The following is a 25,713-nucleotide window of genomic DNA, read 5'->3' as shown; positions in this document are numbered from 1 at the left end:
AACAAGGCATCGCAACAACATTTCACCAGGCAATGCTGGTCAACTGCTGTTTATGTATGAGAAATCAGTTGGAAACTTTCCTCATGTCAGTACGTTGTAGCTGTCGCCACCAGCGCCAGCCTTGTGTGAATGCTCTGAAAAGCTAATTATTTGCATATCACAGCATCTTCTTCCTCTCAGTTAAATTTCGCATCTGTAGCATGTGATTTTCATGGTGTAGCAATTTTAATGGCCAGTAGTGTAGATAAATCCCAGGTTGGTTCTCAAGTGGGGTGGGGGGCTGACATTAGCTTTAAGATGCCTTTGAGAGTGGTGACCCCTTTATAATAACATTCTATGTGCAGGCGTTATGGCTGGTCTGTAAGTTGGAGAACTATGGTACCAGTCCCAATCCAACAATGCCTGGATATAGGGCAGAATGGATGGATGGATGTAACACATGTTTATAAAAAGAGAAGATGTGCTAATGTTTCTTGCAGACTGTTGAAACCTTGTGCTAACTTGATGTGATTACCCATAAGTTATCTTTGTAATAAATCTTTTAATCAAGTCATATTTAGTAATAGAATTATATATGCTGTAGTAATACCTATCTATAAAACCACAGATAAGCAAACTGCTTTTAATTACAGATCTGTGTCACTCCTAGTCTTTTCAAACACATCAAGTCAGGAATTGATTTAAAATGGAGTCAAAACAGATAAACAGATCAAGAAACTTAATTCAGCATGTTTTCCTCCTAGAAGCACCTCTAATCATGCATAGGAATGTTGTGTATAGTAGATATCAGCACATCTTGCAAAAGCCTTTTCAAAAACTTGCAATTATTTCACTCCTTCCCAATAAATTAACTCCTTAATGATTTTTAAACAAGAATGGAAAATCCAGGATGGAATAATGACAGTATTATGAAAAGGATAGACTGTCACTCACCATATAACAGAGATTCTGAGTCACAGACAGCCATGACAAAAAAGACTGCTAAACAGTAAGCTTTCAGCCAAAATGCCTTCTTCTGAACTAGACAACATACACCAAACACACATTCATGCAAACTCAACCCACACATACACTTGACCACTGTCTCTGGCTGCTGAGGCCAACCAGAGATGGTGGTCATGTGTGTGTGAGTTGTTTTTGCATGAATGTGTTTGTATATGTTGTCTGATTCAGTAAAAGCCTTCTGGCCAAAAGCTTACTTGTTTAGGAGTCTTTTTGTTGTGCCTGTCTGCAGCTCAACATCTATGCTAAATGGCGAGTAACAATCTATCCCTTTCATAATATTGTTCTTAGTGGTTTTTGTTGTAGCAAAAATAAGTTTTAGTTGAACTGTGATGTACACAAACACCACAAAAAATATAAAAAGAATTGTCATGTACACTATACCTCGAGGACTAGAACTTAGAGTGAAGATGTGTACTCTGGTACAAAGTTTTTCTGAAAGAATGATAATCTCAGCTAGTGCAGTAGAGGAAGTGTGTAAAATAGATAGACTTCTGAGTCCACATAATTTTAACGTAAGGTAAGTATTAACCAGTTATTGGCTTTCATTTTTCATTGTGATATGCGATAAGTATAAATGTTTGTGATACACATGTTTGTAAGTAGTCAATAATGTAGCAAAGGTCTTCAGTAAAAAATATTTTCCAGGAAAATGGCATCTGGGTACATCACCTGGTCACCATCCTATAGATAAAGGTTTTCAGGCCTATCTAGGAATTCCATACAGTATTGACATGGGCTGTACTGATCCACCAGGGGCAAATTTACCAGCCTGTCCTCCCTGCCCCCATGGTAAATGAAGTGTTAAGTTTATTGAGTCTATGTTTAAAACATTAACCATTTATAGTCTAGTATCTTGTGATATGCAATATGTTCCTTCCTCCCTATGTTCCTGCATCCTCCCCCCCCCTCGCCCCCTCTGCCCCCCCCCCCCCCTCTCTCTCTCTCTCTCTCTCTCTCTCTCTCTCACACACACACACACACACACACACACACACACACACACACACCACTGGATTCTAACTGGTGCAATCAGTGTTAGCATATGTATTGGGTCTGAAATATTAAACACTGTGCAACACAATTAAAGGACTGACACTGTATAAACACAGATGTGGTAACCATCAATGATGTATCCGTGGCTCGACAGGCTAAAATGATGGTGAAATATTTGTCTCTGCCTGTGTGGGAGTCATGAAATGTATAAATGTAAGGGTCATGGACTCTGTGACATATGGAAGTTTGGGTTGGTCCTGGAGATGCACTCGGATGACTGAAGTGGTTAAGGCGACTGCTTGATAAGCAGGAAATCCAGGTTTCAGCCCTGGTCTGACACAAATTTTAATCTGTCACAAACAGATGATATCAATGTCGATTCCATTTCATAATACTCGTATTTACCACACCTGTAATCATTAGAATAGTATATTTTCCTTCAGATATGCATTCATGCATTGTAATGTATAGATACAGACACTGTATAAACACAGACATTGTAACCATCAATTACCTAATTAGTTAGTAGTTAGTTATGTGTTCCATAGATCATCTGAATAATTCTTTTATCAAAAATGATGTCAAATGAGTCAGTTTACAGGATAAATGTACTTGTTATGTTAATATAATATAATATGATAATATAATAAACTTTTTAGTCTCACTTATACAATTACACTTACAAACTTACTTTTTGTTTTTACTTGCTACCAGTCTTTTTAATAAAAAGGTGTTGTCCAGGAGAAATGATTTATGCTAAATTTAAAACTTGCTTTGCCATATGTTTTTATTTTATGTTATTGGGTAAATTAGCGAACATTTAACTTGCTGCATATTGAACTCTTTTCTGAGCCACTGACAGCTGTAACAATGGAAAAAAGGTCATTTTTTCCTCTAGTGTTGTAGATATGGAAATCACTTCATTTTTTACTCTCACTAGCAATTATATTAAGAGCAAAAATATTAAATTAATTATTTGAGCAACTCTATATTACGCTTCTTCCAGTTCAAATTTTTATCAGTATGTACACCTAAAAATATAGAGTATTTTTCCCTGTTTACTGAGTCCTATTCAACTGCTACATTAATTGTCAACTTACCTAGATTTGTTTACAAAACTGTTTTCTCATATTTTAGGGTGAGTCCATTTTTAAGGAACCACTTAATAATTCTTTGAAAATATCATTATCAAACTCATATTTTAGGGTGAGTCCATTTTTAAGGAACCACTTAATAATTCTTTGAAAATATCATTATCAAACTCTTCTGTCTCCTCTCCAATGGAATAATTGTAACTCTGTTATTGTCTGAAAAAGTACTCATCCTGCTTGATGACCGCCTTCATGATTTCTACCCAATAACCAAAATATTTTCTCCTTTCAACTTTGTCTGAAGTATTTAGCACAACTTTTTGCATTCTGTCAGTTAAGTATGATTCAAAAGAAATTTGTGTAAAAGCATCAGTGCCGTAAGACTCAAGTTTTTTGTAGAGAGTAACGTGATTTATGTAGTCAAGGACCTCATATTCTGAGAAAGAAAATGGTACTGGTAGCAGTTGTGTTCCAAATAACTGTTCCTGTACACCCATTTGGTTATAAGTAATTTAATGTATTATCTGCATTAAAAAGATAAGAGAGAGAGGTATGAATGCATTGTCTCCTTTTATTTATTAATTTGTTTTGACTGATGAAAATCTGTTTCTACTCTTATAAGCAACTTGTTGTTTTATTTTTTACTTAGAAAATATGGTCTCCAACAAGGAGAATGATTGTCACATTTCATGTGATGAAGAATTGGCTCTTCCTTTGTATGTAAATAAAACAATAATACAGCAGCCTGCACAGTTAAGACATCTCTCAGAAATGTATGCCGAATTTGCAGAAGAATTTATGTCAGAAAGGTAACACTCTCCAAATCGCATTATTTCTTCTGTAAATACTTATTTAATGGTATATATGAATGAGCTATGAGATTACTTGACTTTGAGGCATCACCTTGTATAAATGAACTTCAGACTGTTCTGTTAGATTAATATCTAGACTGTAATTGTAACATTTTGCTGTTACTGTCCCCAGACTATCCATGGCATCTGAATCATCATTATGTGTTTATCAGCATCACTTTAGAGTTCTCACAGTGACTAGGTTCTGGCCAAAGATGATGCTTTAGTATCATCCTGTCAGGTATAACACCATAATTGATCCCTAGGATAAAAACAAGAAAAAATGTTTCAATGAATGTATGTCATACAATGTGCTGATAGTAAGATACAAGCATTGCACTAAAATGAAATATAGTGACGTATTTGTTGCTCATATTGCTATAGTACTCCACATGTTGAATAAAACAAATGTGTCTTGCTATATCAATAACATGTGGTACAGAACAGTTATACATAGGCATGAGTAGGCTAGTAGCTGACTGAGTGTGAAACATGAGGTGTTATTCAAAACAAAAAGAAGGTGATGTGGATTTCGTGTATGGTAGTTCAAATAACAATTGGCTATAAGTAGCAAGCATTCTGCACAGAGAGTGACTGTTTTTCAGGATACCTGCAGCAGTTCCACTGGAAGGTAAGCCTTTATCAGTTTTCTGCGCTTTATGTGTCATATATGAGTATGATGATGCTCCAGTGCACTTCAGTTTGGATGTGTACCAGTTTCTGGACAAAACTTCCACAAGACAATGAATCTGACACTGAGGTGCAGTACATTCTAAAGTCAAATATCCTTGCCTTTATCCAGTGAAAAGTTGGTTTCATTATTATTTTATGTATTTGTTGCTGAATTTCACTTTAGTACATATCCTCTGCAGCTGAAGTGGATTATGAGTTACAAAGCAGTTAACTAGAAACTGAGGTCTTGGAAAAATGCAGTGATGAATTATTCAGCAGTCTCAGAACTTTGCAACTACTCCCTTTGTCAGAGAAGTTCCAGGACAAGTCTTTTTAAAATAGAAAACTGCACTTACCGAGTAAAGATCCTAGTAGTCCCCTTGGCTATCTATAGACAGTTTCTAGCGTTCCTGGAGGTCTTGGAAGCAAGAAGGGAAATTTTCAACTGTGATGCTTATAAGCTCATTTGTCACAGCCCATTGGACATCTGTGATATCATGATGAAGCTTTCCTTTCAGTTGCCTTTTCACTTGCTGAAACAAGAAAAAATCACAAGGTGAATATGGTGGATTTGGGATGGCCAAAAAAAATGTCTGACCAGATACTCAGTAACAGATAAAACAGTATGGGGTCTTGCATTGTCATGCAATAAGAACCAGTCCTGAGAATGCCACAAATCAGGGCAGCAACGCCGAATTGCTTGTTGCAAACGTTTGAAGACTTCAGTGTAAAAAGTTTGGTTCAGTGTTTCACATTGAGGAATGTACTCATGGTGAACTAATCCTTTACTGTCAAGAATTTGATCAACATTGTCTTTGATCTCAAATGTTTTCATTTGACTTCTTTTGAGGTATGTGATCCAGGACTCTGACATTCAACACTTTGATGCTTTGTTTGAGTGTCGTAGCACTAGCACCAACTTTCATCCCCAGCAATAATCTTTGACAGAAATGTGGGATCATGTCTGGCTCTATCAAGTAGTTCAACAGAAATTCTTCATCATTCCTCTTTCTGTTCATATGTTAATGTGTGAGGGACAGGTTTTGCATTAAGTCTCGATTTCCCTAAATCTTCACGTAAAATGTTATGACACACATCATGATTCAAATTAAGTTAATTTCATATTGCATGCACAGTTACATGATGGTCTTCAGGCAGCAACTGACTAACATGCTCCACGTTTTCGTTGCTATGTACTGTAGATGGTTGACCCACTGTGGGATCATATTTTGCTGAAACCCTGCCTTCACAAAACCTTTTGTGCCACTTGTAACATGACTTCTTAAACGTGCCTTTCCTGCATATGCTTGCTTAATCATTGTCCACATTTCACTAGGTGTTTCCTCAAAATTAATGCAGAACTTAATGTTCTTTCTTTGCTCACAATCAGCATCTATTGTGTCATGTAACTAATGTGCCAAGAACCCAAACATGTGTTGTTAAGCGTAGCCATGCTACCCAGTGAGTTTGCACAGAAACATGGCTAAGGTTATCTCAAGCATACACACATACCAGGTGACATAAAAACAACATTGTTCTTTTTTGCCATTGAAAACTCAAAAATAAAAGAACCTATCATGGAACTTTTCTGGCACATCCTGGTTGTATGTACCTTAGTACCAAGACTTTGTGAAACACATGTACATATGAAATTTTTTGTCCTAGGAAAATGGAGTTTTGAGTTTTTTGTTTAGTTTTTCTCAGTATACATAAGTTAGGTCTGGACCTTGTTCCACAATCATGGTTGTTTTCAGGATGGTAATTTTAAAATGAGACGACTACAGTTATGCTTGTGTATAAGAAAGGCTTGATTTGAGTAATGTGCTGCTCCATAAAGCATGGACACTCCCCTCATCATGCTCTCAGGCAGGCATGGCTAATATAAGCTATGAACCAAGTGATCCTGTTGTAGTACATGCACTATCTGCAAGCACAGACTGCTTGTCCAACTGTGCCTGTGTGCACTCAGTAGCCTATGTTCACTCCTGGCAGAACTAACTGCCCATGTGTCAGCTGTGTGACCACCTGTTCCCATGAGCACCCAGCTGCCTGCTGGCAGTGACATGAACTGGAACAGTGTACTGTAACCATTTTAGAATGCACTGATGGGTTTCTACTGATGACTACACTAACAAGAGTGAGAAATAGATAGAACTAAAAGAATTGATTAAGAAGCAGTATGGAAGAACCAGACTAAATGCACAGAAATTTTTGCAACAACTATGTGATCTAGAACATCTTATAGTAAGACTGCCTATTGGGAGAATGTGGAACTATTGTGTAATATGCTGCAGTAAATAATTCTCTTCTGTGCATCACCTCATATAAAATGACAACCATGTGGCAGTTACAGGAGCCTGATAGTACATTGATCCATATATGTTCTAAATGATAAATGAAACAATGGGAAGCCCAAAATGGAATAACAACAATATGAAAAGATAGATTGCTACTCACCACATAGATGAGGCACTGAATCACAGACAGGCACAATGAATAAGGTTGCTAAACATTTATGCTTTAGGAGAATAAGTCCTTCTTCCAAAAGAGGAAACATACACACTTTCACACAAGAAGAACTCACTCAAATATGCACACTTGGTCACTGTCTCCAGGTGTTGGGGCCTGACTGCAGACTGTGACTGCAACTGTGACTGCAACTGTGACTGTGTCTGACAAGAGCAGCAGTCTGGTGGAGTGTGTGGTGGGGGGTAAGGAGGAGGCATGGGACAGGAATGGTGAGGGATAGCAGGGTAGGCATGTGGCAAGATGTTGTGTTGGCTGTGGGAGCATGAAGGGAAGAGGTAGGTATGGGATTGGCTGCTAGACACAGAGATGGGAAGCTGTGCTGTGGGGTGGGGGGGGGGGGGGCAGGGATGGGGGAGAGGAGAGAAGTAGTGAAGGAGAATAGACTAGTAGGTGTGCTGTAGATATAGAAGAGTATTTAGTGCAGAAATGAGACCAATATAGCGGATAGATAAGTGGTGGACAAGAACTACTGAAGGTTGAGGCCATGGGGGTTATGAGAATGAAGGATGGCACAGGCTGTGAAGCACTCATAGGAGTGATGTGCATTGTGTTATGGAGCATTTTCAGCAATGGTATGGTGCAGCTGTTTTTTGGCCACAGTTTGGCAGTGGGCATTCATGTAGAAAGGCAGCTTCTTTATTGTCATGCCCACACAGAAAGCAGCACAGTAGTTGCAGCTTAGCTTGTAGATCACATTGTTGCTTTTACATGTAGCACTTCCTTTGATGGGATAAGAATGCCCATGACAGGACTGGCATGTTGGTAGTGGGAGGATGTATGTGGCAGGTCTTGCATTTAGGTCTGTTGCAGAGATACGAGACATGAGCCAAGGGATTTGGAGCATCTGTGCCATAGGGATGAAGCTTTGAAGGGAAGAAGAATAGTCCAGGGGAGAGTAGGGAGGATAGTGGCACTGTAATGGAAAATGTGATTTTGTTTCTACAGTCTTGGATGGTACTGAGTTATGAGATAAGTGCTCCTTTGTGGAAGATGTTAGGTAGAATATCAAAGCAAAACCCTTGGCATATTTGGAGAGGGACTGGTTGTCAATACAGATGCATCAACCTTGGGTAGTTAGGTCTTATGGAAGGGTCCTTCTGGTATGAAATGGCTGGCAGCTATTGAAATGGAGGTGGTGTTGGTGGTTGCTAGGTTTGGTGCAGACAGAGGTACTGATATAGTCATCCGCTCATCTTTGGCTAGTAATCAAAATATTCTCAGTCCCATGTTTGAAGCCTGCCACTGCTTAAATTTGAAATAAAAATAATCAGCAGCTGTTTCATACTGGCAATGGCCTTGTCAAAGAGTACGGAGGAGTGGAAGAGTGGAAGAGAGTCAGTGCACTCTCTTGCCCTTGGGGTGGGAAACTGCCCCTAAATGTGGAAGACTCAACAATGATCAATAGCATGAGAATGCAGAAGGCCTTGGAAATCCCTGCATTGAAGACATGTAATGTGTATTCACAGAAGATGTGACCTATAATTGAAAAAGTGTAATGATCATCTCTTCATTGGCAAAAGATTCTCTATTAGTCCTCCATTCAGATCTCTGGGAGGGGACTGCCAAGGGGGAGGTGGCCTTGAAAAGGTCAAATAGCCAATGAAAGGATAACATTCTACAAGTTGGGCCATGGAATGTCAGAAGTCTGAATGTGGTGGGGAAGGTAGAAAGTCTGAAAAGGAAAATGCAAAGGCACGGTCTAGGTTTAGTGGGGGTCAGTGATGTGAAATGGAAAGAAGACAAGGATATCTGGTTGGATGAGCACTGATTAATACCAACAGCAGCAGAAAAAGTTATAATGGGAGTACAATTTGTTATGAACAGGAAGGTAGGCCAGAGAGAGAGTTACTATGAACAGTTCAGCGACATGGTTGTTCTTATCAGAATCAACAGCAAGTCAACACCAACAACAATAGTTCAGGTATACATGCTGACACTGCAAGCAGAACGAAGAGACAGAGAAAGTATATGAGGCTATAACAGGAAATTCAGTACATAAAAGGAGATGGAACCTAAGAGTCAAGGGGGATTGGAATGTGGTTGTATGGGAAGGAGTAGATGAAAGGGTTGTGGAAGGGTATAAGCTTGGTAGTAGAAATGAGAGAAGAGAAAGACTAATTGAGTTCTGCAATAAATTTCAGCCAGTAATACCGAATATTCAGATCAGAATTACAAGAGGAGGTGATATGCTTGGAAAAGGCTGGGAGATACGGGAAGATTCCAGTTAGATTACATGGTCACATAGAGATTCCAAAATCATATACTGGATTGTAAGGCATACCCAGGAGCAGATATGGACTCAGACCACAATTTTGTAATGATTAAAAGTAGGCTGAAGTTTAAGAGATTAGTCACAAAAAATCAATGAGCAAAGAAGTGGGATACAGAAATACTAAGGAATGAAGAGATATGTTGGAAGTTCTCTGAGACTATAGATACTGCAATAATGAATAGCTCCGTAGGCAGTTAAAGAGGAAAAAAAGGGTAATCACAAATTTTTGAGAGAAAAATGTAGGTAAAAGGTAGGTAACTGCAAGGAAACAATAGGTAGTGGAAGAAATATTTCAAATGATCAATGAAAGACAGAAGTACAAAGGTGTTCCATGAGATTCAAGAATACAGAAATACAAATCACTTACGAATGAAATAAATAGGAAGTACAGGGAAGCAAAGGTGAAAATGTGCACAAACATGTGAAGAAATCAAAAAAGAAATTATGGTCTGAAGGACTGACTTAGCATATAAAAAGTCAGAACAACCTTTTGTGAAATTAAAAGATATGGTGGTTAACACTAAGAGTGCATGTGAATTCCTGTTAAGTGTAGAGCAGAGAGCAGATAGGTAGAAAGAGTATACTGAAGGCCTTTGTGAGGAGAAACATCTGTCTGATGATGTGGTAGAAGAAGAAACAGGAGTCAATATAAAAAAGGTAGGGAATTTAGTATTGGAATCGGAATTTAAAAGAGCTTTGGAAGAATTAAGATCAAATAAGGCCAAAGGGATAGATAAAATTCCATCAGAGTTTCTAAAATTGTTGTAGAAAGTGGAAACAAAATGACTATTCACACTGGTGTGCAGAATGTATGAGTCTGACTTTCAGAAAAATGTCATCCACACAATTCCAAAAACTGCAAGAGCTGACCAGTCTGAGAATTATCACACAATCAGATTAACAGCTCATGCATCCAGGTTGCTGATATTCAGAAGAATGGAAAATAAAATTGAGGATCTGTTATATGACAATCAGTTTGGTTTTAGGAAAGGCAAAGACACCTGTAGTTGTGACATTGTGTTTGATAATGGAAGCAAGACTGAAGAGAAATCAAGACACATTCATAGGATCTGTTGACCTGGAAAAAGTGTTCAACACTGTAAAATGGTACAAGATGTTCAAAATTCTGAGAAAAATAGGGTTAAGCTATAGGAAAAGATGCATCATATACAGGGTGTTACAAAAAGGTATGGCTAAACTTTCAGGAAACATTCCTCACACTCAAATAAAGAAAAGATGTTATGTGGACATGTGTCCGGAAATGCTTAATTTCCATGTTAGAGCTCATTTTAGTTTCGTCAGTATGTTCTTCCACCTACGCTCAATGGAGCACGTTATCATGATTTCATACGGGATACTCTACCTGTGCTGCTAGAACATGTGCCTTTACAAGTACGACACAACATGTGGTTCATTCACGATGGAGCTCCTGCACATTTCAGTCGAAGTGTTCGTACGCTTCTCAACAACAGATTCAGTGACCGATGGATTGGTAGAGGCGGACCAATTCCATAGCCTCCACACTCTCCTGACCCCAACCCTCTTAACTTTCATTTATGGGGGCATTTGAAAGCTCTTGTCTACGCAGGCCCGGTACCAAATGTAGGGACTCTTCATGCTCGTATTGTGGACGGCTGTGATACAATATGCCATTCTCCAGGGCTGCATCAGTGCATCAGGGATTCCATGCGATGGAGGGTGGATCCATGTATCCTCGCTAACGGAGGACATTTTGAACATTTCCTGTAACAAAGTGTTTGAAGCCACGCAGGTACATTCTGTTGCTGTGTGTTTCCATTCCATGATTAATGTGATTTGAAGAGAAGTAATAAAATGAGCTCTAACATGGAAAGTAAGCGTTTCCGGACACATGTCCACATAACATCTTTTCTTTCTTTGTGTGTGAAGAATGTTTCCTGAAAGTTTGGCCGTACCTTTTTGTAACACCCTGTATAATATATACAAGAACCAAGAGGGAACAGTAAGAGTGGGTGGCCAAGAATGAAGTGCTTGAACTGCAAAGGATGTAAGACAGGGATGTAGTTTTTTGCACCTACTGTTCAATTTATACATCAAAGTAGCAATGACAGAAATAAAAGAAAGATACAAGAGCAGGATTAAAATTCAAACTGAAAGGATATCAATGATAAGGTTCACTGACGACGCTGCTATCCTCAGTGAAGGTGAAGAAGAATTACAGGAAATGTTGAACAGAATGAACATTTTAATGGTTAGAGAACATGGATTCAGAGTAAATCAAAGCAAGATGAAAGCAATGAGAAATAGCAGAAATGAGAACAATGTGAAACTTAACCTCAGAATTTGGGAGCACAAAGTAGGTGAAGTCAAGGAATTCTGCTATCTAGGCAGCAAAATAACCCATTACAGATAGAGCAAAAAGGAAATAAGCAGACTAGCACTGGCAAAAAGGGTATTCCAGGCAAAGAGAAGTGAGCTAGAACCAAACGTAGGCCTCAGTTTGGGGATGAAATATCTGAGAGCACAGCATTTTATGTATGGTAGTGAAACATAGACTGTGTGTAAACCAGAAAGTAGAGAATCAAAGAATATGAGATGTAGTGTTACAGAAGAATGTTGAAGATTAGGTGGACTGATAAGGTAAGGAACGAGTAATTTCTCTGGATAATCGGCGAGGGAAGGAGTATATGAAAAACACTGAGTAGAGGTTAAAAGCTGTAGGGGAAGACAGAGATTAGAAGACATCCAGCAAATAATTGAGGATGTAGGTAGCTGAGATGGTTGCCACAGGAGAGGAATTCGCGCTGGGCACATCATGCTAGTCGGAAGACTGATGACTCAAAAAAATTCTGCTTTTCAAACATAAATTAGCTTAGAAACATACATTTGTCTTGTCTTATTCCATAAATTTATAATTTGATCTAAAGTTTAGTGACTAATGGACTTTTAAAATTCACTAGAGAAGAAGGAAGAACATTGCTTAACATCCCATCACCAACAAGTACGGGGAATGAAATTAGAGTTTAATATCACAATCATATTGAAACCAGTGTATTTGGTTTACAAGAAAGTATATTTTACACTTTTGTACTGAAGGTATCATACACCTACATCTGACAGACATATTTTTTGGGATCCTAAGATAATTATAAGAGACTAATGGAGTCCATCATAGAAAATGATAATAAAAATAACATTGATTTCCTACCTGATTGTTTTCTTTGCCAGTTGAGCAGCTAAGTCAGTAGATTTCAGTTCTAACAAAATTTTCTCCTTTAAATTAACAATAAGCCAAGAAAAATGTAGAAAAGACAATATGTCTGTAATTGAAATTTATGAGACAAGAAATAAAGCAAAAATGTGTGTCTCTTGTTAATCATTCAATGCAAGAAATTTTAGACTGTTGGTGCAACTGTGATCCTTTCTTACTTTAAGTTTGTAAAATGAGCAGAGCATATATTTTCATTTATTTAATATTCTGTGAATAAATGTTTATTATTTCATGTTTCTCAAGGGAGACTGATGAATGTCCTACATAATTTTTCTCTCATTACAGGAAGGAGCCTTTCTTCATGTATGTTGCATTGTCACACATACATGTACCATTGGCCCATGGCCCTACATTTGAAAATATTACTGGAAAAGGCATATTTGCTGATACCTTGTTTGAGATGGATTGGCTCATTGGAAAAATTGTGAGAACAGCTATGAGATATAGTAAAAATAATTTGATTTGGATTCTGAGTAAGTCCTCCAACCCAAACAACAAAATGAAATTGTCTTTGAGATTAATTCTTCAGACTCATGGGAAGGTTTCTAGTTTTATGACCAGCAATTTAAGATAATGCCTATGGGGAGGATTATTGATCCCTACTCTAGAAATAAGCCTGAGTCTGTGGAGAAGCCAAACTCCACATTACAACCAGTTCCCCAGAACAGCTCTGCTGACTTTGAGAGACATGTGTAATTGGGAAGAAATGGTGTCTACTTGTGACATGAAAAAATGGGGGGTGGCGGGGTGGGGTGGAAGTTCAACACTTCAACATAGCTGATAGTTGGACAATTACGTTTCACAGTTCTTTACTTTCATTGTTCACAACCCCCCAATATTACACAATTATATGGCCTGTTTGCTATTGGGAAATGTTGATAAGCTTCATTAATAGGTTGCAGGCAAACATCAGCATATTGCTACCATAGTTTGCTGTTGAACATCTGTGAGCAGTAAAAACCTAACCACACATTTCACAGTTCTTGCAGAATAATAAGGTATGTGTGATGCTATTACTCAAATAAATTGAACAGACATTGTCATTACTTGATCTAACACATGGCCTATTTTTGTTACACGTTTTCCACTGTTAAGTCGATGCATTATTGTTACTTGAAACAGTACATAATTCCCCTCTAAAAATTGGCCATGCACTGACTGTCTCAGGACCAAAAATCAGTCCATTATATATCCTCTCAAAACGGCACTGAAACTATACATTGTTTGATGTTTAAGTTACAGAAATTACAATTAAAACATAGCTCATTCAATTAACTGAATACATAAAAAAAACCTATTTTTAACATTTTCTTCTACCACAAAGGTCAGGCCAAAGTATTTGTTTAAATAATGAAATTAACAGATGTAATTATACAAACAATACTTTTGACAAACATGGTAATTATTTTGGAATTAATTAAGGCTGACTTTGCTAATATTAGAGCCACATAAATACTTTAAGAATCCTTGTAGTTCTTCTTCCAAATGTATTTAATTATTACAGAATTTATATTTGTTTATAAGTCAACAATAGAATCTAAGTTGCAAAACAATTACTGATTTCACCCTGTAACAAAAGGTATTAACTAGGAATGGTGAAAATAAATTAGGAAAGTGATTACATGAACAAAACCAAGCACAAAATTAGACCTGGTGCTATAATCCTTAAGACTGAGGGCCAACCTTTCTCGTGCATGTTAATGATAATTAGGCAAAACTGAAAATAAAATGAATTTAAGGAAGCAGATGGCAAGGCAAGAGAGGAAGTAAAGAGATCCCAGCTGGCTTCATCATATACTGTGTATGCTTCAAAGCTGGTTTCTCTCCAGCAGCATTCAGGTAGTGTGCAGATTTCACGAATTGCTCATTTGAATTTGTTGAAGCTCGTATAGTAATTGCAACATTGTCTCTGGAACTGAAGGTGGCCATCATATTTTGAGCTGTATTGTTGATCTGTTGTAGAGACAGAAAGAATAAAGCTTAATGACTTGTCAATGACAACGTCATTAGAGATACAACACAAGACTGAGTTGGACAAAGCTGGCTCTGGATACTGTCTGTGGCTTTTCACTGGTACTACCCCCACTTTTCCCTGGTACTGATTTAGGAAAACCACAAAAATTCTACGTCAAGATGTCTTGCTGAACATGCTGCCAAACATGATATCCTTCATTTCAATGACTGCTTCACAGCCTGTGCCATATGGACCCTTCCAACCAACAGCAGCTTGAGAAGATAGAGTCACGTAATTATACCTGCAGTTCTGGTACATATTGAATTTACTGTGCCATAGTACGATAGCTCACCACTGGCATAGTAAAAACAAAATTGCATAATTTATTGTTAATTTGGAGATAGTTGGTGCCATTTTGTTTGGGTTCCTCTAGCAGGATGTTGTGGTAATTTGCCTTGTGGATTTCCTTTTGTACCAAGACTGCAGACATGTATGTGCAAATAAACAAAAAATTAACTACCTGACTTTATTTGTTCAAGATGATAATTCAAAATTTATGACTACCCCTGTTGGCTACTTCTGTAAAATATACTAACAACAAATTATGACTAGTGCTAACTACTCACACTGATAATTTTATCTAGAAGTACTGATAATTACTTATAGATTACTTTATATATGTATATTAGGGAAAATAAAAAAAAAAAAACTGCTTTGAAAAATGCTTCTGCTTCTTCTCTTACACTACTCAGCTGCTATCTACTACTTCAAACAAACAATGGAAAATCCAGAATGGAATAATGAAAATACTATGAAAAGGATAGATTGCCACTTAGAATATAGGGGAGATGTTGAGTCACATACAGGCACACCAAAAGACTGCTAAACCTGTGGACTTTCAGCCAAAAGGCCTTTTTCTAAAGTGGACAACACAAGTACAACTCATGCTCGCATGACCACTGTCTCTGGTCCAGCCTGCATGTGACTGCATGGTGGGAGACGCAGCCTGTGTGGTAGAGGTAAGGAAGGAGCTGGGGTGGGGAGGGGGAGGGATAGCAGAGCAGGGGTGGTGAGAGTATGCAGAGACCTGATGGGGACAGTGTATGACAGCTTGATGCAGTTGGGAGGTTGGGGGGTGGGGGGGTGGGGTGGAAAATGGGAGAAGTAGAGGAGGGGGGTGGATGGACAGAGAGAGAGAGAGAGAGTGAGAGATTCTATTCCACCAGTGCACCCACTAGTGTCTCTCTCTCTTTCCCTCTCCCTCCTCTACTTCTCTTTCTGATTCCTTTCCTCTACTTCTTTCTTTTTCCACTCCCAGCCCCCTCCCCCTCGTCTAACTACTTCACGACTACACCTCTGCCCTACTCTGTCCCCCACCACATCTTTGCATGCTTCCACAAGCAGCACTTTACCGTCCCCAACTGCATGCCCTGCTATCTCTCTTCCTCCCTGACCCAGCCTCCTCCTTACCTCTACCACTCAGACTGCTTCTTCCATCCTGCGCAGTTACTCACAGTCTGGTCTCAGTGGCCAGAGGCAGTGGTCATGTGTGTGAAGTGTGCTTGCATGAATATGTGTGTGTGTGTGTGTGTGTGTGTGTGTGTGTGTGTGTGTGTGTGTGTGTGTGTTTACTTTAGAAGAAGGCGTTTTGGTGGAAACCTCTCATTTTTAGCAGTTTTTAGGTGTGCCTGTCTGTGACTCAGCATCTCCTCCATATGGTGAGCAGCAATCTGTTCCACTCACAATATTGTCATTAATACTTCAAACAAAAACTTTACCTCACACAATACACTACATGCTAGCTATATATTGACAAAATCAAGATTTATTTAATACAAATGTTAGAGAGATGCGGTATTTACATCTCTGAACCCAAATACTCTGATAAATGGCATGGGGAGTTGCTAATGAAGTATTCCTTTACTGTGTTTTTGAATATCTGGGGATTTGAAATTTATTGCCTGGCAACATGTTATAGACTTCTGCACCAGAGTGTAAAACACCATTATGAACCCTAATTAGGGAAGTAAAACATATGGAAGAAATTATGTTTACTTCTATTGTGGTTGGCATTTGCAGAGTTCATACTTAATTCACTGCAAATACAGTTAGGGACTATATCTATTGGAATGTAATCTCTAGGTGCCCAAAGAGGTTTATTCAAGGTAGCAAGTTATCAACTTAACACAATATTTTTGTTGCACACTTCCATACTATAAAGAGATTTTAGGAGTGTAAAGCAGACAGTACTGGGTCTTTTGGTTATCTCTTCCACATGCTGGTGCCACTCCAGTTTATTATCCATGAGGATTGAGCATTTTGATCAATTTATCTGTGTGCTCTCATTATAGCCTGTTATCAAAGTGGACCACAAGGAATTTTACATACAGTGTTTCATACAGTACATGACTATTAATGTCAGTTTATGACACCAACAGTTTATTGGCACATAAATTACATTATGTAAGTCTTTGTGAGAAAAGTTTCTTGTTGTCAACCAGTTACTGGCCTGTTCAGCTTTCATCATAGCTGTTCTGTTATGGTTGAGTTTAGGGCCGTTCAGTTGTTCAAAAAAATGGCTCTGAGCACTATGGGACTTAACATCTATGGTCATCAGTCCCCTAGAACTTAGAACTACTTAAACCTAACTAACCTAAGGACATTACACTACACCCAGTCATCACGAGGCAGAGAAAATCCCTGACCCCACCGGGAATCGAACCCGGGAACCCGGGCGCGGGAAGCGAGAATGCTACCGCACGACCACGAGCTACGGACCGGTTCAGTTGTGTGCTTGCAGTATCAGCAAACATTACAATCTTTGAATGGCTCTTTAAAGCCTTCAAAAGATCTTTATTGTAGATCAAAAACAAGAATGCACCCAGTACCAAATCTTGTGACAATACACATTTTATGTTTTGCAATTCTGAATTTGAATTTACTCCTTTGGTGTAGTTTGTTCATTACTTGCCTTCTTTTCTATCAGTGTAAAATGCTTAATTTCACAGAATTGTTGAAACTATTACTCAAGTATTAACAACATTGTTATAAATGAAAACTATAATTTATTTGTTCTTGCTTTAGGTGACAATGGACCATGGGAAGTAAAATGTGACTTAGCTGGGTCAAGTGGCCCCTTTGTAGGAGCATGGCAGCGAGATGTGTTGCATGGAGGTGGAGGAGGAAGTGCTGCAAAACAAACTGTTTGGGAAGGTGGTCACAGAGTTCCCAGCTTAGTGCTATGGCCAGGATACATAGAGGTAAGAAAGAACAACATATATTTATCAATAATTTTAAATGTCAAATTAATTGCACAGATTGTTTTGTTTCAATATCATCATCATAATCATTATCATTTAAGACTGATTATGCCTTTCAGCATTCTGTCTGGAGCATAGTCCCCCTTATAAAATTTCTCCATTATCCCCTATTCAGTGCTAACATTGGTGCCTCTTCTGATGTTAAGCCTATTATTTCAAAATCATTTTTAACCAAACCCAGGTACCTTCTCCTTGGTCTACCCTGACTCCTCCTACCCTCAATTGATGAACCCATGAGTCTCTTGGGTAACCTTGCTTCTCCCATGCATGTAACATGACCCCACCATCTAAGCCTGTTCGCCTTCACTGCTACATCTATAGAGTTCATTCCCAGTTTTTCTTTGATTTCCTCATTGCGGACACCCCCCTGCCATTATTCCCATCTACTAGTACCTACAATCATCCTAGCTACTTTCATATCCGTAACCTCAACCCTACTGATAAGGTAACCTGAATCCACCCAGCTTTTGCTCCCATACAACAAAGTTGGTCGAAACATTAGTCTTGGTACTGACTTCCTTCTTGCAGCAGAGAATAGATCGTAGCTAAGCACTCACTGCATTAGCTTTGCTACATTTCACTTCCAGTTCTTTCACTATGTTGCCATCCTGTGAGAATATGCATCCTAAGTACTTGAAACCGTCCACCTGTTCTAACTTTGTTCCTCCTATTTGGCACTCAATCCGTTTATATCTCTTTCCCACTGACATTACTTTCGTTTTGGAGATGCTAATCTTCATACCATAGTCCTTACAGTTCTGATCTAGCTCTGAAATATTACTTTGCAAACTTCCAGTCGAATCTGCCATCACAACTAAGTCATCCGCATGTGCGAGACTGCTTATTTTGCTTTCACATATCTTAATCTCACCCAGCCAGTCTATTGTTTTCATCATATGATCCATAAATAATATGAACAACAGTGGAGACAGGTTGCAACCTCGTCTTACTCCTGAAACTACTCTGAACCATGAACTCAATTTACCGTCAACTCTAACTACTGCCTGACTATCTATGTAAAGACCTTTAATTGCTTGCAAAAGTTTGCCTCCTTTTCCATAATCTTGTAGAACAGACAATAACTTCCTCCTAGGAACCCTGTCATATGCCTTTTCTAGATCTATAAAGCATAGATACAATTCCCTGTTCCACTCATAACACTTCTCCATTATTTGCCGTAAGCTAAAGATCTGGTCCTGACAACCTTTAGAGGCCTAAACCCACAATGATTTTCATCCAATTTGTCCTCAACTAATACTCGCACTTTCCTTTCAACAATACCTGAGAGGATTTTACCCACAACGCTGATTAAAGAGATACCTCTGTAATTGTTACAATCTTTTCTGTTTCCATGTTTAAAGATTGGTGTGATTACTGCTTTCATCCAGTCTGATGGAACCTGTCCCGACTCCCACGCCATTTCAATTATCCTGTGTAGCCATTTAAGACCTGACATTCCACTGTATTTGATGAGTTCCGACTTAATTTCATCCACCCCAGCCGCTTTATTGCACTGCAATCTATTGACCATTTTCTCCACTTCCTCAAATGTGACCCTAATTCCATCATCATTCCTATCCCATTGTACATCAAAATCTGAAACATTACTGATCACATTTTCACCTACATTGACCAACTCTTCAAAATATTCCCTCCATCTGCCCAAGGCATCAACAGGATTCACCAGCAGTTTTCCTGACCTGTCCAAAATACTTGTCATTTCCTTCTTACCTCCCTTTCAAAGACCGCTAATTACACTCCAGAATGGTTTTCCAGCAGCTTGACCCAAAGTCTCCATCCTGTTTCCAAAGTCTTCCCAAGATTTCTTCTTGGATGTTGCAATTATCTGTTTGGCTTTGTTTCTTTCATCAAGATAACTTTTCTCTGTCTACCTGAGTTCTAGTATGTAGCTATTTTTGATATGCCTTCTTTTTCCTTTTACAGGCTGCCTTGACTGTGTCATTCCACCAAGCTGTTTGCTTCATCCTACCTTTACACACTATTGTTCCAAGACATTATTTAGTCACTTCTAGTACTGTGTCCCTGTACCTTGTCCATTCCTTTTCCAGTGGCTGTAATTGACTACATTCAACTAACTGGTACCTTTCTCAGATCACTGTTATGTACTTGTGCCTGATTTCCTTATCCTGAAGTTTCTCCACTCTTATCCTCCTACATATGGACCTGACCTCGTGCACTTTCGGCCTCACATTACCAATTTCACTGCAGATTAAATAGTTGTCAGTGTCATCAAAGAATCCCCTGAATACACATGTGTCCCTCACAGCCTTCCTGAATTCCTGACCTGTTATTATATAGTCAGTGGCAGATCTGGTTCCCCTGCCTTCCCAAGTATACCGGTGAATGTTCTTATGTTTAAAAAAGGAGTTTGTGATTACTCAGCCCATACTGGCACAGAAATCCAAGAGTTGTTTCCTATTCCTGTTGGCCTCCATATCCTCTCCAAATTTACCCATAACCTTTTCATACCCTTCTGTTCGATTTCCAATCCTGGCATTAAAATCACCCATGAGCAGAACACTGTCCTCATCCTTTACTCTAACCTATCCATCTTGTCTTGATCTGTCCCTTCACAATGCGAATATACTGACACAATCCTAATTTTCTTGCTAGACACTGTCAAATCTATCCACTTATTGCAACTACGCTGGGTTCCATTTCTTTCGTGATGTAAAGCACTACACCCCATTGTGCTATTCCTGCTTTGACTCCTGACAGGTTGACCTTGCATTCTCCCACTTCCTCTTCTTTCTCACCCCTTACCCGAATGTCACTAACACCTAAAACGTCCATCCCCATCTTATTGCAGCCTCTGCCAGCTCTACCTTTTTCTCAGAGTAGCCCCCATTGATATTAATAGCTCCCCATCTCATTACCATTCGTTTGCCGAGTCGTATCTTAGGAGTCCCTGGTTTGTCAATTAGAGGTGGGACTCTGTCACCTCCAAAGGTCCGAGGCATTTTGCTCTGATTGTTGCTAGCATCATATTTAAAGTACCAGGGAAGCAGGTTGCTAGCCTTACTTGCCCTGGGTTCCATTGAGTTTTACCCCTAACAGTTGAGGGACTAACCGGTGGATTTGGTAGTCTTTGCCGTCTGAGCACAAAGGTGACCATGACTCAGAATATGTCCGAGATGCCCACCCTTATTCCAAAGTAACTGGTATCCCGACTGTCAGGACCCCTTACTTGACCACTCATACGTTGCCCGTGGTTCATGAACTAGGGCATGACAACAGGACAGGACAACAGGAACCCACACCCATTGTCTCAATAAAGTATCTCATACTGTGCTGGATTTTCTACCACATTTTCTGCAGGTATCTATTGAGAGTTGTCATTGGCTTGTGTGTGTGACCAATATTGATCTAAGAAATTGGTCAAAGATTTAGGAAATGAAATGACTATGCTCTGACTAAACATGGGATCATCAGTGTACATTCAGTTTTATTGACTGTGGTCTTAATATTTCTGGCTCCCATTTTTAATATGTTCATCAAATTGTCTGTCAAATTACCACAAAGAAATTGAGTATTTTCCTGTAAAAGCTTGTAAAAATGCAACTGATTATATAAAGAGACCTTCAGCTCAAATTTGCTGAGTGAATATCTTCTAAGAAATCCTATCTGTGAATCACTACACCATACAAATGTAGGACCACTGTTTGAGTTGTGTATTCCTTTCTTTAAATGTTTCTGATTGGTTTCTTAACCCTATCACTGTTGTTAGTGAGTTCATTTTTTGCAGTTTCTGTCTGGTCTTTCAGTCCCTGATATTTCTTGTGCATTCTTGCCATTGTCTTGTAGATTTTCCCGACATTGTTATACTTTCATCATGCCTAAGAACTAACACCCTAAAAAACTCTTTCTTTTCCTTCATCTTCTTTAATATCTATACCTCTTTTTTGTGTTGTCTTCTGTTCTTTACCTGGCCTACCTTACCCCTTTCTTCATTTGTACATGTTTCCATCTTTCTATTAATATCACAACTGTATCTTAGCTATAATTAATTGTCATTCACTACCCAACCATTCTTCCTTTTCTGGATTCTCACATGACAATGCACAGGTTGCAGTACTGTCCATGAAGTTCACCTCCTTTTCAATCATGCTATTGTTCAAAAATCCTGAATCCTTTGTTTCATTCCAATGTTCCATTTTGTTGCTTATTCACTAAATATTTCTGGCACTTCCTCATACAATAGCAGGTTCACAGTTAATACCTGTGAAATGGTCATGACCCACATTTCTCTACTTACAGTGATGCTTATACTGCACAACATAGTTTATTACAATAAATAATGTGTAAATATAAGGACAACATCTTGAGGAGAGAAAAAAACTTCAGAAGTTCTATAGCAGCAATGCCAAACAATTCTACAGTGTCTGCTTACTGTGTCCCTTAACTTTTGTTGGCTACCGTAGTTTGATGTTCTGCAGTCCATCTTCTTTAATTGTTTATTGAACACATCAGAATGACTGAATGGTTCACTATGGTTGTACGATAAGATGGGGTAATATCAGATGGAATTTTAATATTCTTTAAGGTAGCTTCACAAAGAATATTAAATTCATACAACAAAAAGTGTGAGATATTTGAGATGACATTGAAGAATCATATGATGGTGAAGTCTTATCATAAGATTTGAGAGGAGTAAGATTTACAGTAAACTTTTTACTTACCTTTTCTCACATATTTGGCTCCAGTTCTTCATGTCCATGGGTATGATTCTTGAATCTGAAATTCTCACATTTTGGTCCTAAGTAATTATGAAGTATGTCTCTGCAGAATTTTTGTTCTTATGATGATTTATTGCATTAAATTTTACTATATCACACTGTCTTTTGAATTTTCACATTAACAAAGCCAAAATTACATTGCTCATCCAAACTAAAAAAATACATCTGATCACATCAGAGGCATGCTTAATGCTCTCCCACTGTGGTAATAACAATATTCGAAAGGATTTACAGTTTTTCTTGACAAATGAATTTATATTGGTTTAGATTATTATTTTATACATGAATCGAGAAATAAACATAATAAACAGTCCTAGACCATGTAATTAATAATAGAAATTTTAAGTGTGCCAAGTGTTTTTTAATTTCAAATATTTCTAAAAAAACAATTTTGACTGTACGTTCAGAGCTACTACACGTCAATTGTAACAGTGAAAATAAAGTAACTTTTTGTCATAAACTTTTGATTGAAGTGTAACATATTGTGTATAAAATTACATGAAAATTTTCAGAAAAGCAGCTGAGATAATATTGACCTGATCAAAATTCAAAAAATGTTTCTGGTATTGACTGGTGTTTGCCTTCAGTACCATCATCTAGAATCACACAAAAAAGTACACACAAATTTGTTGCACTGATATGGATGCCGAAATCTGACTCCCCCCCCCCCCCCCCCCTTTTGTGTCCACTTCTGTTACGATTCCGACAAACTAACTGTTTAGTTGTTTCCTTCCACTCATGTGTTTATTCCCAAATGTTCAATATGATATGTAACATTTGCTTGATGTCTTCCTGTATGGCTGTTTTCCTGCTCTTACAGCAGCACTCTTTCCAAGATTTTGAGGGTCATTTTAGTTTTGTCAGTATGTATTGTACTTCCTCAATTCACTGCCAGTTGGCCCAATTGAAGGAAGGTAATGTTGACTTCAGTGCTTGTGTTGCCATGTGACTCATTGCTCTACAGTATTAGCATCAAGCACAGCAGTACGTAGCATCAACAGGTTAGTGTTAATAATGAACATGGTTTTGCATTCAGTGAAATGTTTACAAATGCGGAGTTGGCAGATGCCCATTTGATGTATGGATTAGCATGGGGCAATAGCCCTGGCGTGGTACGTTTGTATCGAGACAGATTTCCAGAACAAAGGTGTCCCGACAGGAAGACGTTCGAAGCAATTGATCGGTGTCTTAGGGAGCACGGAACATTCCAGCCTATGGTTCGCGACTGGGGAAGACCTAGAATGACGAGGACACCTGCAATGCACGAGGGAATTCTCCGTGCAGTTGACGATAACCCTAATGTCAGTGTCAGAGAAGTTGCTGCTGTACAAGGTAACGTTGACCATGTCAATGTATGGAGAGTGCTACGGGAGAACCAGTTGTTTCCGTACCATGTACTGCGTGTGCACGCACTATCAGCGGCTGATTGGCCTCCAAGGGTACACTTCTGCGAATGGTTCATCCAACAATGTGTCAATCCTCATTTCAGTGCAAATGTTCTCTTTACAGATGAGGCTTCATTCCAATGCAATCAAATTGTAAATTTTCACAATCAACATGTGTGGGCTGAGGAGAATCCACACGCAATTGTGCAATCACATCATCAACACAGATTTTCTGTGAACGTTTGGGCAGGCATTGTTGGTGATGTCTTGATTGGGCCCCATGTTCTTCCACCTACACTCAATGGAGCACGTTATCATGATTTCATACGGGATACTCTACCTGTGCTGCTAGAACATGTCCCTTTACAAGTACAACACAACATGTGATTCATGCATGATGGAGCTCCTGCACATTTCAGTTGAAGTGTTCGTACGCTTCTCAACAACAGATTCGGTGACTGATGGATTGGTAGAGGCGGACCAATTCCATGGCCTCCACGCTCTCCTGACCTCAACCCTCTTGACTCTCATTTATGGGTGCATTTGAAAGCTCTTGTCTACGCAACCCTGGTACCAAATGTAGAGACTCATCATGCTCATATTGTGGATGGCTGTGATACAAAACGCCATTCTCCAGGGCTGCATCAGCGCATCAGGGATTCCATGTGATGGAGGGTGGATGCATGTATCCTCACTAACGGAGGACGTTTTGATTATTTCCTGTAACAAAGTGTTTGAAATTGCACTGGTACATTCTGTTGCTGTGTGTTTCCATTCCATGATTGATGTGGTTTGAAGAGAAGTAATAAAATGAGCTCTAACATGGAAAGTAAGTGTTTCCGGGCACATGTCCACATAACATATTTTCTTTCTTTGTGTGTGAGGAATGTTTCCTGAAAGTTTGGCCGTACCTTTTTGTAAAACCCTGTATATGTCCTTTTGTTAAATCAGGATACAAAATTTACTAAATCTAAGTTCAAGAGGGTAGTCAGTATGCCAAAAATTGATTATTTTAGGAAACTCTTCAAAGACATGAATCTGAGTGTTGTATACTGTGCTCATGACATGAATGAAGAATACAACACTTTTACTACTAAAGTCCTAACTGCATTTGAAAGTTGATGAGTGTCAGAACCAGAAATTAAGAGTAGCAGACAGCACCTTTAGGACATTCAGTCCACCTGAACTGCAGCCTGCTGCTAAATCTGTGGATTACTTAAATGTTACACAGTATATTTTACATCTTTCTTTTTACATCTATTTGTACTTATTGCTCCAATTACTTTTCCATTAGCCTAGTACAAGATGCATTCATAGTATTGCAAAACTTTTCAACAAGAATAACTGTCACTGGAAAGATGGGATTTTTAAATTTGGTAGATGCTGTCATAAAATATTTCAGACCAGCTTCAGTAATTTGACTGTGATCCTTACTACACCAGCAGATGTAATGTCCCCATAAAATCATTAAAATAAAAAAATCTAGTGGTTGTGATAAAATATTAGCACATTTAAGTAATGAGTATTCTTCTGAGTTAAGTAACATATTAAGTTATTTGTGCAACCAGTCAATTATCAGTGAAAAATTTCCCAAATGGGTGAAACATGCAGAACTTAAATCTTTGTATAAGAAA

At 38.6% G+C, this 25,713-nt stretch overlaps 1 protein-coding gene across 5 annotated transcripts in view; it reads left to right on the top strand.

Annotated features, from left to right (window-relative positions):
* Positions 1–25,713, top strand: part of LOC126147433 (arylsulfatase G-like) — a 130,704-nt gene that overhangs the window by 59,912 nt on the left and 45,079 nt on the right. For all 5 annotated transcript variants that reach the window (XM_049915697.1, XM_049915692.1, XM_049915693.1 and 2 more), the window contains 4 exons: positions 1,651–1,794; positions 3,739–3,898; positions 12,949–13,136; positions 17,702–17,877. In XM_049915697.1, coding sequence (XP_049771654.1) covers positions 1,651–1,794; positions 3,739–3,898; positions 12,949–13,136; positions 17,702–17,877 — 668 coding nt within the window. The remainder of the gene's footprint in view (positions 1–1,650; positions 1,795–3,738; positions 3,899–12,948; positions 13,137–17,701; positions 17,878–25,713) is intronic.

The sequence above is a fragment of the Schistocerca cancellata genome, chromosome 2, assembly GCF_023864275.1.
Source record: "Schistocerca cancellata isolate TAMUIC-IGC-003103 chromosome 2, iqSchCanc2.1, whole genome shotgun sequence".
Lineage (NCBI taxonomy): Eukaryota > Metazoa > Arthropoda > Insecta > Orthoptera > Acrididae > Schistocerca > Schistocerca cancellata.
This window is presented reverse-complemented; position numbering and strand designations above follow the sequence as displayed.